General features: G+C 32.0%; 2 protein-coding genes across 2 annotated transcripts in view; one reads left to right on the plus strand and one right to left on the minus strand.

Moving 5' to 3' along the window:
• Nucleotides 1–867, plus strand: part of LOC108484758 (E3 ubiquitin-protein ligase UPL5) — a 7,494-nt gene extending 6,627 nt beyond the window's left edge. The window contains 1 exon segment of the mRNA XM_017788659.2: nucleotides 164–867. Within this exon segment, the coding sequence (XP_017644148.2) occupies nucleotides 164–427 (264 nt within the window). The 3' untranslated portion in view covers nucleotides 428–867.
• Nucleotides 868–1,116: 249 nt separating this feature from the next.
• Nucleotides 1,117–2,534, minus strand: LOC108486078 (major latex allergen Hev b 5-like). Its single transcript, XM_017789896.2, has 2 exons — nucleotides 2,385–2,534; nucleotides 1,117–1,921 (listed from the first exon to the last, which is right to left on the minus strand). Exons 1-2 carry the CDS (start codon nucleotides 2,397–2,399, stop codon nucleotides 1,511–1,513), a joined length of 426 nt encoding a protein of 141 aa, XP_017645385.1. The 5' UTR covers nucleotides 2,400–2,534; the 3' UTR covers nucleotides 1,117–1,510.
• Nucleotides 2,535–17,345: the final 14,811 nt, after the last annotated feature.

The raw sequence follows: 17,345 nt of genomic DNA on the forward strand, positions 1-17,345 counted from the left end.
TTTGACATTAACCTTAAGTAATGATTATAAATATATGAAATCAAAGTGATGTGGTGGTATAAGTGCAATGCTTATGGTTTGTCTTATTGCTTAGTTCTATGAACCTGTATACCTTTACTATTTCTCCTAAATTTTACTTTCTCATTTTCCGATGATATTGCAGATTGTTAGGGAAATGTCAGCAGAGCAAAGAAAGGTACTTCTTTTCTTCTGGACCTCCTTGAAGCATCTTCCGGTTGAAGGCTTCCGAGGTTTGGCCTCTCAGCTTTATATTTATAAGTCCTCGGAGCCCCATGAGCATCTTCCTTCTTCTCATACCTGCTTTTACCGGCTGTGTTTCCCACCATATCCCTCCAGGGCCGAAATGCAAAAACGGCTTAATGTCGTTACTCAGGAACATGTTGGCTGCAGCTTTGGTACCTGGTAGTAAAACATGAATCACATTTTGACACAGAAAAATTGGCACTCAGCTTGTATAGGTTATAGGATAATATCATCTGCCTAATCATTTAGACTTATGTAAGAAGGTGAAGTAGTTAATTTGTGTTTTCCTTGATGAGGTGTCATTGCTTCTTCCCTATTTGTTTATATTTTTGGGTTCTCTCTCTAGTGGAACAACTGTTTGTATAGGTCTAGCATAGCATGAATAAGGCAGGGGCAAGATTGAAGAATTGCTCTCTTCCCTGGACTTCTTTGGCATCAGCATTCATGTAATTACACAGTTGGGCAATGACATCTAGACTCACAGAACAGCCTCTAAATAGTGTTCTTTCTTTGCATGTCTCAGGTTTTATTCTTAATTGCACAGTGTAACTTGTTTATTTGTGATGTTATATGGATCCATGAACGTAACAATATGTTTGTGAATTTCGATTTGACAAATACGATCAAGATGGCAATGGTAAACAAGTTTAAAAATTTGTTACTCGGAAAGGGGCCTCTCACATCGTGGTGAAAGAATGGGAGAGGGGCCAGCATGGTGGCGACAGGGAGAGAAGAACTTGATAATTTTAACAAAAAGAAAAAAAAAAGATTGGAGATTTAAAATAAGAACACCGAGGAAAGAAGAAAATACTTGGGAGAAAGGGAGTGAAAAGAATTTAACGAGGCAAATGATTAAACAAAAATATATATTTATTATGCAAATATGGAGATCACATCTCATCACACCAATATCAAACTCATCATATAGACTCTCTTGGGACGGAAAACCATAAGTGCGTGCATGCATGCACACATGCATACATACATCCATACCACTTCAAAATGGAAAACCTATAGTTTCGTCCATCAGCATGTTGACCCCTGGACCCAAAAGGAAGTTCAATACTAAATATCAAACCCCAAAGCAGAAAAACAACCATTAAAGAAAAAGAAAGCCCTCATCATCCCACATCCTACATAGTAATCATAAATAATAGTAGTATGACTCCGCCAACTATGACATACAGCCTATAGAAAAAAGAAGCTCCTTTAAGCTTTTGCCACCTTACGTATGGTATTGGTCGCTCTATTCTTCAACTTTCTCAACAGGAATCTCTTCAGCTTTTTCATCTCCCTTTTCCTCCTCCGCTGGTTTCTCCTCCACCGCTGCTTCCACCGTGGGTTCCTCGGTCTCTACTTTGGCCTCCTCTGTAACTGTTTCTGTCTGCACCTCCGGGGTCTCATCCTTTACCTCCTCCTTTGCTTTCTCCGATTCCTCAGCAGCCTTCGCTTCTTCTTCTACCACTTCTTTGGTATCGACTTCAGCTGGAGCTTCGGCTATGGAAACTTCGGTTTCCTCCGCAGCCGGAGCATCTGATGTTGTCTCCGGCTCAGCTTCTACAGGTGCGGCCGCTGGCTCCTCTTTTGGCGTTTCCACAACCTTGGTTACCTCTGGTGTTGTCTCGTTCTCTGGCAATGTTGTTGCAGCTGATTGAACCTGGAAAAACCCGAAAATAATTCCCTTTATTCTTGGATCAAGTTCATAAAAAATCTTTTAATTAATTATTGAGATAATTGAAGCCAATGATCAACTGAACATATTAAATGTTGTTTTCAAGTTCAAACTATGACAGTTCATAGTCAGTTGATCATCCATCATTTGTTTTTGTTCCATTACTGAACGTTAAGGGAAAAACATTGACGTTTAATACCACAAATACTGCAACAGCTATATAACTAAAGCTTAACATTGCAGATTCAGATCTAAACTTTCGGGTTTAAATCTTCTGGATTACAGACAACTTTGTCTACTGTTTAGATATCCAACCCGACTCCATACATAACTATATTGCAGAGTGCAGGGTGGAATTATTGATGATCTATGATATAGGGTTCTATAATGTTTAAAAGAAAAACAACAACATTATAAACCGAAAAAAACAGCATTACAGTTTGATTACCTCAACACTGGCCATTGGGGAAAATGGGAACTTGAAGAAAAGATTGAATAAAATATACAGAGATAGAGCAAGAGGTGAATGTATTGAGTGTAGTGAAAGAGAGGATGAATGTGAGAGGTATATATAGAGGTGTAAAAGCTTGATTTTAAATTAAAGAAATGGAGATAGAGAGAGGCATTGGAAGAATCTTTGCAATTTGGCACCTCATGTCACTGACACTCAAAACGACAATACACCATGGTCTAGTTGTAAATTATTCTACTTTTATTTCTTCTTTTTCTTAATAAAGTTGGTATCATTCATTACACAAGATTTGTTGGTATTAAAATTAACTGGAAATGAATTGGTAATGGCAAATGGTGGAGGCCCATTCCTCACATCAAACATCATATCTTAATTCTCTGTATACATACACAACATATATATATATATATATATATATATATATATTCATGTTGTTGGCTTAATTTGCTATGGTATTCATGTTACTTCTTTTACTTTAGTTTGTTCAATTGGGTCCTCCACCTGACCCCTTCATGAATACACTGAACCTTTACATATAATGCAAATATTTATGGCTATAATTATGATTGTAAAGTTGAATGTCAATAATGAAAATAAATCATAAAAAAAGAAAAGAAAAGAAAAGAAAATAGAACACAAAATGTGGAAAGCCTATTGAAAAAAAATCATGAGCAGAAGGAAAAAAATTTACTATATCGAATTTAAATAGTACAAGAGAAATATAAATTATGTCTATTTATAAACTTATAAAATTATATTTTAATAAAAGTTAAATAAAAGTAATCAATAAAATTAAAATACCACATTCTAATAAAATCGATGAATTAACTAATTCGACATTGATAAATGGTGTAGACGTGAGCAACCCGATCCCCACCCAAATGAAAAGGCAACAACAACACAACAGGAGCCGAATGAGAGAGTGTAGGACGGTGTCAAAGCGGGGCCACATGCAACAACTGCCATCATTGTCACTCTCCGATTTGATATGAAAAATTTTGGCTGCCGTGTGGCTGGCTTTTCCACCCCCTCCATGATTTACCCCATTCCTCTTTGGGTCCCATGTTGCCTATGCTTTCCTAGTGGACCAATCCTCACACTTGCCACGCATCATCCCTTCATTCATCATGTTACCCTATAAATACACCCTTCATCTTACCCTTATACTTAGTGTAGTTGGTATCTAAGTTTTCAGCATTAGATTAGTGATTGAATTAATTTGATTATTGATTTTATTCAATCAATTGATTAAATAAATTCTAAAAATTCATAAATTTAAAGAAAAATCAATTCAATTAATTTTTAACTCGATTGTAATGATTTATGAATTTAAAAAAATTGATCGGTATTAATGTTGCTTGTGAATAAATTAATATAATTTTTAAGATTGCAAATTCGAATCAATTTAATCACTTAATGGTTTTTTTTTTTGAATAGGAGGATAAAGACATGGTGAGAGTCACAAAATTAAATTTTCACTTGTCTTGAATTCAATTTTATTTGAATATTGATGGTAAAAAAAAATCCCAACTCTAATCCGACTTGCGCTAAAATGTTACATATTATTTCTTGACTTTAATGAAGTGGTGATTAAAACTCTAATTTAACACTTGTTTGATGTGGTTTCGAATTATGTTACTTTCATTCCTTATCTCTAATATTATATTGATTATTTTACAGTTACTAACTTCAAATGATTATTATTAAAGATGGCATTCCCCTTGAATAGAATTTTATTTTTATGTATAATTGTTATACACCAATGATCACCAACCCGAAATCTAGGTATGATCCAGGTTGTCTACCCGCAACTCGGCCAAGCCCAACTAGATGGATATGCGTGAGGCGTATAGTGAGGGGACAACTAGGGGAGCTCGTGATATCAACTCACATGGGCTGAGAGAAGTTCGCGGTCCCAGCACGCATATATACCAAAGGAGTTAGCATATAGTAGACTGCAAGACCTAAGAGGCGACCCAGATAGTAGACCGCAAGACCTAAGAGGCGATCCAGAACGGTACACGTGTTCAGCATGCCCGAGGCCTACTCAGAATGTTAGTCCTATGAATAGTGAGGTCAAATTAATGAACAGTAGAATCAAATCATGAATAATAATAATATGTATAAATAACCGAATATTCCCTTTAATGACATACACAGAAAATTATTCAATAATAATAATTTTAGGGTTTCAATATTGGGAAAAAAAATGAAAAAGGAAGCATCGAGATGGGTTCATCGACTTGCAAACAATTAAATGGTTTGAAAATCTTTTACGATATAGTATTCAGAATTACTCTGTAAAGCCAAAAGGAACATGATCATGATTCTAATCTTAAGTTTTTTTAAGACAGTGTGGTGAGAGAGAGGAGGGTGCCCCAACTCAATTGGACCCACGACAGGGTTTGGGGTGTTTTACAAACTGGAACAGCCTACGTGCAATGTAATGTTGGAGTTCGGACAACCTAATTCCAATCTGGATTCTAGTGTTTGGTTTGCATGTCACTCATTTATTGTTCATTATGATCAAGTTTGGTGTGGTATAGGGGTAGGCAAAACCCCCATCACGTCCTCCATTCTTCATGCATGTATATAGGAATATAGAAAAACTTAAAAAAATTCTCTGTATTGAATATATATCCGTCTCCAACATTCACATTTGAATTTGAGTAACATAAAATATAATTATTTTGTTTTAAATTTTTATGATGATATTCTTATCATTTTCATGGTTCAAGGTTCCGGGATAAAAAAAATACAAATATTTCAATTCACTTTGATCTTATAAAACGAGATAAGATGAATTAACACTTTTCATTGATATATATATTTTTTGATACAAATAATCTCTCCTCAATCTTTAAATAAGATGATAAATACAATTCGGCATATTTAAACCCATGTTCTCTTACATTGACAATAATACTGATGTCAACCGAACTAAAACTCAGTTGACTTCGTTAAAAGTGTTAGAGTTAAAATTAAAATTCCTTGCTTTAATATATATATATATATATTTAATTTTATAACTATTTTATAAATTTAATTATAATTTCTCAATTTTATAAAATTTATAACATCTATTTAATTTTATAAATTTTTTATATTTCTATTACAAATTTTTATTTTTTAAATTTTATAAACTTAAATATTTAGTTTCGTTTTGTAAAAGTTAATATATATATATATATATATATATATATATATATATATATATATATAAAATTAGGATGAGATTAAAATTAGAGCTGGATCCTAAAATATTAAACAAAGTTAAAAGTGGAATGAACTTAAGTAGCGGGAAGTTAGAAAAATTGTAGGGCGGAATTAAATTGTATATTTTATTATAATAAAAGTGTAATTTTATCATTATTAAATTAAAATTTTATATATTGTAAAAGGTCTAAATTAAAATTTTACCATTTTAGGAGATCATAATGCCACTAAACTTAAATATATTTATTTTTTGAAAGTAAAATTAACTTATAAAATTATGAAAGAGCTGAAAAGTAATTTTATTATTTTTAGAGGTGAAGTGAAGGGATTCTTTATATTCTATGAGATTCTTAGTATGATTCAAACTATTGTCCCAATCCTATTTGGCATTGAAAAAACATCATTTCCTTCGCCATCATTCATCAACATCATCATCCATGCTCATACCCAATGGCTGGCAGATAATGAAACATACTTTTCCCAATAGTTGCAACCCAAAAAAGAAAAATGCTTTATCAGTCAAATTATATTCCCTCTCAACGAAAAATAAATAATTTTTTTTGGCAAACTTGTATTAAAAATCGAATTATATTTTATTGTTTTACTAAAAAAAGTTAAATTAACTGTTGTATATTGTTTTTTTGTTAAAATTTTTATCTATTTTAACTATTAAAAATCGATCCATGTATATTAAAATGAGATACACGTGGCATACAGAGGCAAATCAAGGGACTGGCAGGGCCCCTAATGGAAAATTTTCCACTTTCACCCTTTAATATTTTTAATATTTTAATTTAGTAAAGGTAAATTTATATTTTGTCCCCTTAAAAATGATAAAATTTTGATTTAATCATTTAAAAATTGCATTTTTACTATCATAAAAATTACAATGATTTTCTGGTTTCGCCTCTGGTGGCACACCATGTGTAACTATTTAATTGTTCTATCAATCATGTTAATTTTTAACAACAAAAATTAATAAAATATTTAACCAAAAGAACCAATTTACTATTTGATATCTATTCTGTTAATAAAAAATATATAATTTAATTACACAAATCTCTATAATAATTATATCTAGGATTAATTTTGAATCTTGAGACAAAAGGAAATTAAATCAAAAGTGGTTGGCCAAGGGTCGGCCAAGAGTGGTCCAAAGGAAAAGAATCATAGTCATTAACTTTATTGAACAACGACTAAACGATAGAGAAGAAGGTAGACAGACAGACAGGTCAGCTGCTGTTACCTCTTTTTACTTGTTTGATCAAAATTTGATCTACGCCATGAAAGTGAGGCTTTTGATGGACCCAACCAAAGTGTCTCAAGTTTGGGACCTCCACTCAAAAAAAGGTCAGCTGAATCATTGCAATAATGTTTCCCAGTCTTGATAGAATTGGGACAATATACGAAATTCCCCTCATATGTCAAGAAATTCACAACACATGATATATAACCTAACCCTATGGAAATAGTCATCTAATCAATCAATAATGATGCCTAATACCTTTCTTTTTTGTCCTTGCCAATCCTCCAATTTGTAGAGATTTGAATTACCATTTTTCGAAGGTAGGTAATGGCAACAGACTCAATGATTGTATTTTTGCAGGTATTTGATTACTGTGTTGATGCTTGGAGTTTGCCAAAGTGGTTTATAGAATATGCTTTCTTACTCAACGTTTATGTTGATGTTTGAAGTTGTGTTATTTAAATTCCTGTTAAAATAAAATATAAGTGGTAAGATAGGAGATATGTGAGAGTAAATGTCGAGGTTACTGTATTTCGGTATAAGTTGCACAAGTGGAATTCATATAAAAATTTACTTTCTCTATTTGATATTTGATTAAAATAAGGTGTTTTAACCTTACTGTATTATTTCTATTAGGTTTTGATTAGAATATTATTTTACAAACCTATAAATAGATATAGTCTATACTCCTTTTATATCATTCAATTTAATATAGTGAATTTTCTTCTCTTCTGCCCGTGATTTTTTTCTGAAAGAATTTTCACTTAAAATTCTATGTATTCTATTTTCTCTCTCTCTTTTTTTTTTTTTTACTATTTATTGTTATTATTGATGTTCAATTTTCATAGTTTACATATTATTGTGCTTCATTACTTACAAGAAGTGTCTACTTGCATTTCCTTCTTGTTTAAGAGTGTCTGTCAGATATGCTTGTTACAGTGTTTCTACTATCATCTGTCAGATATGCTTGTTACAGTGTTTCTACTATCATTTTAATTAGATTTAAATAAAAAAATTTATAAAATTTTATTAAGATTGAAATATATGTATGACCAAAACAACAGTTTGGTTGATATTGATTGAAGTAAAAGTGAGATTGAGTTGGTATGATTTAGTGATTTTATTTGACCCCATTAGCGGCAAAGCAAAAGATAAAGGGGACACAATGACCATGAAGAAAAGCATGGGTAGAAAGTCCAATCCCAAGGATTCTCAGCACCTAAATATCAAACCTCAAAAGCATGGAAGCCGAGGAAGGCAAATTTAAATATGAAAAACATCCTAAGCCCCTTTGCCTAAAATGTCGGTTACTCATTATAATGCCTCGTAAAGAAGAAGACAATCATGAAGTTTCAATGAAGCATAACACCACACTGTTAATAACAGTCTCAAACGACCAATTGTGCCTTAACTCGATTAATGTCAATGTAAGAGAACTTAAGTTTGAAGGTAAAGTGCATTGTCTTTTTAATTAAGAGTTGGAGATGAACTATAGATAGTTCTAGATATTATATCATAATGAATAATAATGAGATTAATGTTTAAAAAAATAACACTCTCATATGAAATTAAGGATCATCAATAGTTAAGCAGATTAGTTCCTTTTATTTTAAATAATGGATTTAATTGATTAACTTTCAAAAGAATCCAATCAATCAATAAATTTGGGTTGGATTGAATTTGTAAATTGAATAGGATTAATTTAAATTATATATTTATTATATATTATAAATATATTTTTAAAAATAAAATATATATTCAATCGATTAAATCAATTAATTTATTTATGAAATTCAACAATCGATAATCTATGGACTTAATTATTTTAACTAAGATCTTATTATAACCATTTTCTACTTACCCCTAAATGAGAAACTACCCTAAACATGTGAAACTAAACAATGGGCCAAGAACAGATTGATCAATTAGTACACATTAGTTAAAGATTTGTGTGAATGCCAACATTTTTTATTATGAAAACCAAACATATATAGTATTAGCATTCATTATTGTTGTAGGGTGAAGAGAGTATGGTGCCGGTGATGAAGGTTGGTCCAAAGGTGGCAAGAGGTTCAACGAACAATTATAGTTGTTTGGGGTATTATTTTCATGGAATGATGTATAGTTTCCCATTTGAAATGGTTTTACATATCCTTATGTATGCATAGTCACACCCTTTCACCATCCCCACTACTTAGGTTTGGGTGGGCACTTTAACATTGTTCCTATGTATCAGTATCTTGACAACATCTATTATGATAACAGAAGAATCCAATGAAATTGAAACATTTATGTGTTCAAGTGTGAAGTTTCGAAAGAATATGTTAATACATGGGTAATTTTACTAGACATTCTCAAACAATGGTCCAAATTTTAAATTACTCCTCAAACTTCAGAATGTTGTAATTGAGTCCTCAAAGCATTAAAATGGTATCAATCAAGTCATTTTGTTGGACTAGCTATTAGCTTGGATATTAAATGTTAGCTCAAATAAGACGTATATCATATTTAAAACACATGGATTAAATTGTAAAGACATATGTAGCTACTACATGACAACTTAGATATAACATGTAAGAGAAGGAAATAGTTCTAAAAAAAATATTAATGACAATACCGGTTATTTGTAATACGTTGTATCTAAGTTGTTCATATGATAGGTACACACATATTTACAATTTGGTTTAGTTGTTCTAAATAGAATCAAGATTTAACACCTAAATTGACACCTAGGCTAATGGAAGGATATGGTTGATACAATATTTTGATACTTTGAGGACTCAATTAGAACATATTTTGAGTTTAAGAATTAGTTTAGAATATGAGTGTTAAAAGCATTTAATGAAATCAATTTGTGTGTTCGAACCTATGTCCTCTAGGTTGTTCCAACAACAACCTTAAACCTGTAATGACCCAAATTCCCGGGCACCGGAAAAACGAGTCGTAGGGCCTCTGTCTTAGGAAATTAAGTCCGTAAATATTTATTAAAAATATTTATGAGGATAATTATGAGTTAAATTAGAGTTTAATTAAGTGAATTTAATTTAATTAAGAGTGACTAAGTAAAAGGACCAAATTGAATAAAGTGTGAAAGTTAAATTATAGATTAAAAGAAAATAAAAAGGACCAAAATGGAAATTATGCCATTTTTCCTAAGTGAGGCGGCATAAACATAAAAATCTGAGATTTTTATGTGTTAAAACATATATTAAATTATTATTATTAAAAGTAAAATAAATAAAAAGGAAATAAAAGAAAAAGAAAGATAAAAAAGAACAGAGAAGCTCACGAAACAGAGAAAGAAAGGAAAGGAAGAAAAAAAAAGGGAAAAATTGGAGAATTGAAGCTTGAAAGTTAAATTGGTAAGTTAATTAAGCCCTTTCCTTTCTAATTTTGGTATTTTTGAAGCTTTAGAGAAAGATTTTATTGAATTCATGAGAAAATATTGAAAATTAATGAAGGTTTGATTAGGGTTTATGTTGAAGAAATGATGAAATTAGGGATTAATTTGATAAAATTTTGAATTTGAATTGAATTAGGGACTTAATTGTAAAATAAGTCATAAGTTTTGAGTTTTAGCAATTAAATTGAAAGAAATTCGGAATTATAGAAAAATGATGAAAATTTGATAGTTATATGAATATTTTGATGGAAATTGAATAGAAATAAGGTGTGAATTGGTGTTATAAACTTGGTTATTAGCATTTTACATCAAAACAGTTTTGGGAAGTAGCAATGGTCTGACTTTGAAAATTCACTAAAAATTGTAGGAATTGAATTAGAGGATGAATAAGATATGAAATTAAAGCTTATTGGGTCTAGTTTCTTATAGTGGAAACAGTGTAAGCAATGAATTTATGAATAAAGAGATATTTGAAATTTTGTAAGACTGGCTCAGGGTGATTTCGAGACACTCTGTTTTGACTTTGGAAAACCATTAAAAATTGTAAAAAAATTATTATGGAGTATAATTTATATGTGTGAACTCTTTAACTAATTTAGTTTTAAAAGAAATAAATAAGAACCTTATTCGAGTTCTGTACAATGAGATAATTTATTTTTAGTAGAGAGAGGTCAGAACTGTCGAATGGAGTAACAGGGGAGTGTTTAATGAATAAACTGTACTAATTGGCTACACCAAAAATTCTGAAAATTTTATGGTGAGAAGATATATGAGTCTAGTTTCAAGAAAAATTTACGTATATTAATTTGGAGTTTCGTAGCTCAAGATATAAATAATTTAGTAATAATGACTCAAATAGACAGCTTAATGGTGAAATTATATATCTAAAAAAAAAATTGGTCAAATTTGCATGTTTATACTCATGAATTAAATTGGATTGTATTATATTAATTAATTATAATTATGCTAATTTCCGTAGCAAACAAAGGAATCGAGGCATCAATACAAAGGGAAAGAGAAAGTAGTCGAGGAATAGCTCGGGAAAATGGTTTGTATTATCATAATTTATAGTATTTATTATTGCATATTTAATTGTAATATATATATATATATATATGAATGCGTGAAAATGACTTGAATGTGAATTGTTGATTAGTTGTGATTACATTGAGAAATATAAGAGAATTGATTGAAATGTGAAAATGTTTCAAATGGAAATATGATCGAAACCCTATTAACTAGTCGGGCTTAGTGGATATAATTGGCATGCCATAGGATTGGAAGTGTTCAGGATTCTTCACCTCGAGTCGATGAGGCACTAGGTGTGCCATAGATTTACTTGGATAGTTTCGATGAGGCTTTGGTAGCCACATTGCTTCGCTTGGCCGATGAGGTACTGGTGTGCCATAGATCGATTTACTTGAACTATCCGATGAGGCGTTGGTCGCCACTCTGGTGTGTTTGGTTGATCGTATCCACCTTGGTCCAGTAAAGTTAATAGGCCTATAAGTGAAATGAGCAAAATTATCTGAATCGATTATCTCAATTATCGAATGAAAGGTGAAAGAAAATGATGATCTGAAATGTGAAAAGAAATTGTGTTGTGAAGTTGAAAGCATGAACTTTATGTTTATGAATTATGTATACATGAAAGTGTTATGAATTAAGTGTTTACATGTTGGTGAAAATTTTATAATCATTTGAATGACATTAATATGACATGAATTGGCATATTCAATTGACTACTTGTGTATTTATGTTTTGAACTTGATTTGATGTTATGAATTGAATTATGATAATACCACCGAGTATTTTCAATACTCACTGACTATTGTTTTCTCTTATGAGTTATGTAAAATAGACTTCGCATTCAAAATCATCTCGACTCCGCTCATTTGTGGTAAAAATCTTATCTTTTGGTAATGTGGCATGTACTAGGTTTTAGGTGGTCATTTGTATATATTTAATGTTTTGAATGTAAAAGATGGTGTATAAACTTTAAGGAGTTTGACGATAAAGGGACGATTCTAAGTTTATGAAATGAATGGTATATAGTTACATGTTATGTGAAGTGAATTGGATTGGTTTGTATAATTGTGTTTAGTGTTTCGAGGAGGCTGTAGAGTTAGGATTGAATCCTAACCCCATGAAAGGTTTATATTAGGTCCGTAGAACCTCGATAAGGGTAATTAACCTTATTTTGAGTATAATTTTGTGTTTATTTCGATTTGTAATAATAAAGTTTGTCTGCTTTCTTAATGCCTTGTAACCATCTATGACCCAATACAATCGGTTTGATGGTATTAGAAGTCATGTTACATTTGATATAAATCAAGTTTAATGATTCTGAATTAGTCAAATCAAATTGTCAGGTTTGTTACTACTGCATGACAAACTTGATTTACTAATACCGTCTGCCTTAACTGACTTGACACTTCTATTGCTAACTAGACGCCTCAAATTTAATTTTCCCAATTCAACCAATTTTGAATTTACATATGAATGCTAAGACCTGGTCAATTAAAACATAAATAAAGTTCTAATACAATAAGAATATACCAGTATAACATCATGTGCATCCTCTTCTCGAAGTTCACCATATAAACTCTAGCCGAACTCGCCTCCACACCGTGGTAACATCACTACTTCTCTAGACTACCTCCGGAGATGCAAAACCACTTCGCCTAATCCTCCGCCTCCGCAAGAGATAACGATCTCGTAATGTCGCAGCAAGATATCAACTTTCAGCGCCTTTAATAAAATGTTCAGAGATCCACATCCAAACATCCTCTAGTCAATCGCCAACATTCACCTCTCGTGTCTTCTCCCACAATGCTCACATTCAAATAATAGTATCTCGAGATGGACCTCTTACACTACCAAGAGAGGTCAGAGTTTGCTTCCCGACTCTTTCCTCCTCTATCCGATCCAAGCTAGATCTCCAACCACTTCTAGAGTCTCGTAATCTTTTCAAGAATGGATTTGAAATTGTAGTTCTGTGACGCTTCCCAACCAATTTAGAAAGTTCACTTTTTATCAAGCCCGTAACTTGTTCTATCATCTTAGCCTGCTCAATCGATCAACAAATTCAAGAATTACCGAGATATCAAGAACACTTTTATTTATTCTTTAGTCCTCGTAAGAATCTTTTACAACCTGCTTGGCTTCACCAGATAAACTCGATGCATATCTACCAAGTCTTGAAAATTCTGCTCATAATCTATTACCGCTATTTCATCTTGTTTCAAAGTCAAAATTTTGTTTCTTGTTTTCAATGTATATTTCTCGATATATTTCTTTTTCAAACTTTTCTCAAATAAATTCCATGATACCGATCACCAAGCAAGTGTTTGATAATGTATTCCCACCATAAATATGCCTCACCCTCGTAATAAAGATACAAAGACACAATGTACTTTCTGGGAGTACACTCTAATCGCTGTAAAATTCTTTTTGTCGCTTCTATCCAATTCGAGCCATCGATGGATCAACACCTTCGCATTCAAAATTGCGTGGCAATCAGATTTTCAATTCCTTAATCGGGCCCGCTTAGGAATAGGTATGATGTAGTAGTGTACAGCTCGCTACTTGTCGAGAGCATCAACTAAAACTCAACATATCAAAGTTCATTTCTACATTTTTCATCTCTTTCCTTAATGTTTTCTTCTTCCCTGAGGTTGGTCTATAAACCAAGTTCACACTAGGTGTGGTTGATTCACTTTCATTTAAATCAATTGATCGACCATCCGACATCTTTAATCTCTATAAAACATAAACAATTAAATAGGTTAGCATTCAAAATCCCGACTCAATTCTAACTCAAATGTCGATGTACTTCTAGACTCACCTACTAATTCGATTTTAATCGAGAATCCGCTAAACCTATAGCTCGATATTACTAAATGTAATACCCTTTAACCTCAAACCGCCCTCGAATAGGTTTGTGGCATTACCGAAAAATGCATAAACTTTATTATTACAAATCTAAAATAACCACAAAAGTATACTTAAAATAAGGTTAATTACCCTTATCGAGGTTCTACTGACCTAATATGAACCTTTCGGGATTAGGATTCAATTCTAACTCTACAGCCTCCTTGAAACACTAAACACAATTATACAAACCAATCCAATTCACTTCCACATAACATGTAACTATATACCATTCATTTCATAAACTTAGAATCGCCCCTTTATACGCCAAACTCCTTAAAGTTTATACACCATCTTTACATTCAAAACATTAAATATATACAAATGACCACCTAAAACCTAGTACATGCCACATTACCAAAAGATAAGATTTTTACCACAAAATGAGTTGAGTCGAGATGATTTTGAATGCGTAACCTGACTTATTTTACCTAACCTGCACTGAAAATAATCAGACACGAGTATTGAAAATACTCAAGTGGTATTATCATAATTGAATTCATAACATCAAATCAAGTTCAAAACATAAATGCACAAGTAGTCAATTGATATGCCAATTCATGTCATATTAATGTCATTCAAATGATTATAAAATTTTCACCAACATGTAAACACTTAATTCATAACACTTTCATGTATACATAATTCGTAAACATAAAGTTCATGCTTTCAACTTCACAATACAATTTCTTTTTACATTTCAGATCATCATTTTCTTTCACCTTTCATTTGATAATTTAGATAATCGATTCAGATAATTTTTGCTCATTTCACTTATAGGCCCTATTAACTCGATTGGACCAAGGTGGATACGGATCCAACCAAACACACCGTAGTGGCTACCAACGCCTCACCGGATAGTTCAAAATAAATCGATCTATGGCACAATTGGTACCTCATCGGCCAAGTCAAGCAATGTGGCTACCAAAGCCTCATCGAAACTATCCGGTAAATCTATGGCACACCTAGTGCCTCATCGACTCGAGGTCAAGAATCTCAACACTTCCAATCCTATGGCATGCCAATTATATTCACTAAGCCCGACTAGTTAATAGGGTTTCGATCATATTTCCATTTTCAAACATTTTCACATTTCAATTAATTCTCTTATATTTCTCAATGTAATCACAACTAATCAACAATTCACATTCAAGCCATTTTCACGCACATTCATATATATGTATATATATATATATATATATATATTATGCTTAAATATGCAATAATAAATACTATGAATTATGATAATACAAACCGATTTTCCCTAGCTATTCTCGACTACTTTCTTTCCCTTTGTATTGATGCCTCGATTCCTTTGTTTGCTACTTAAAATTAGCATTATTATAATTAATTAATATAATACAATCCAATTTAATTCATGAGTATAAACATGCAAATTTGACCATTTTTTTTAGATATATAATTTCACCATTGTCGTCTGCTTGAGTCATTGTTACTAAATTATTTATATCTTGAGCTACGAAACTCCAAATTAATATCCGTAAATTTTCCTTGAAACTAGACTCATATATCAAAATCTTATCTTTTGGTAATGTGGCATGTACTAGGTTTTAGGTGGTCATTTGTATATATTTAATGTTTTGAATGTAAAAGATGGTGTATAAACTTTAAGGAGTTTGACGTATAAAGGGCCGATTCCTAAGTTTATGAAATGAATGGTATAGTTACATGTTATGTGGAAGTGAATTGGATTGGTTTGTATAATTGTGTTTAGTGTTTCAGGGAGGCCTATAGAGTTAGGGTTCGAATCCTAACCCCACGAAAGGTTCATATTAGGTTCGTAGAACCTCGATAAGGGTAATTAACCTTATTTTGAGTATAATTTTGTGGTTATTTTTGATTTGTAATAATAAAGTTTGTCTGTTTTTGGTAATGCCTTATAACCCTATTTCGGGGACGGTTTAGGCTTAGAGGGTGTTACAGAACCTTTATACTCGATGGGTTTTTGCATCACTCAGTGTGAACCACCACCATTGTACACTCTTAACACCTTGTATAACTTAATTATGATAACAATTGGCAACGTCTATAAGAAACAAACAAAAAATTATGTCCTTACTTTTACGGAGTTATCACCAGTAGGAACAAGGGGACCAAAATACCATCCATTATCAATATCAAAGTGAACCTGGACATTGAATTTAAAGCAATGTTGTAGAAGCTTATCATCTATCCTATCCACAATTTCAATGATGGAATAATAATCATACCATTTCAGTCTCCCTCATTACTCATTGTTGCGCGAAAGCGTCTAAAAGAGAAATTATTGTACTGAAAAATCACATTAAGTTCAATTCCCAAGAAAAAGAGGTGGATCACCAGGATCACTTAAGTACCAGGTCTTTCCTAGCCAGAATATTCCTCTATCGTAATTTAATAGCACAATAAATCACTACAATCACACTCACAAAATATACAGAAATAAACAATAAAGAACACTGGAATTTTAATGAGGTTCAGCAAATTTTTCCTACGTCCTCGGGCACTACCAAATATATTTCACTCCAAAAAATACAAGTGAAAATTTACAAATAGGGAGAGAGAACAATGCCTTACGTAGATAATGACAAATATGGGATGTTAAAATGAGAAATGGTTAGGCCTATTCATAGTTGAGGTTCAACTTGCAAAGTCCCTATATAATTAGGGACCAAAATTGCAATTATCCTATGCCAAATTTCAACCCAACTTTCGGTGCCTTAAATTTTCTGATTTTCGGTGCTAAAATTCTGACACCCATATCTTTGAAAAATCAAATACATGAGTAGCTGCCAATACTCATCAAGATGAGGGGTATTGTCAAGGTCCAAGAGTGGGAGAAGATTTTTCCACACTGCAAGTTCATGACAATACCACCCCAAACCTCCATATTCAATGGTTCTCTACACTTGGCAAATGTAAGGGTGTTTTGTTGGAAAAAATGGTTTAGAAAACAGTGACAGATGCACAATGAAAGTTTAGAATTTTTCTTAAAATCGAACCTGCTGATATTTATAATAATAAATACTGGACCAAATTAGTACATGTGCTTTGAGTGAGGAGATTTAGGTCGTTTCTTAGTTTTCTACCAAACAATTTTCTCTTCTATCCTCAAACCCTAGCTTACTTAGAGTGTAGG

This window comes from Gossypium arboreum, chromosome 6, assembly GCF_025698485.1.
Source record: "Gossypium arboreum isolate Shixiya-1 chromosome 6, ASM2569848v2, whole genome shotgun sequence".
NCBI lineage: Eukaryota > Viridiplantae > Streptophyta > Magnoliopsida > Malvales > Malvaceae > Gossypium > Gossypium arboreum.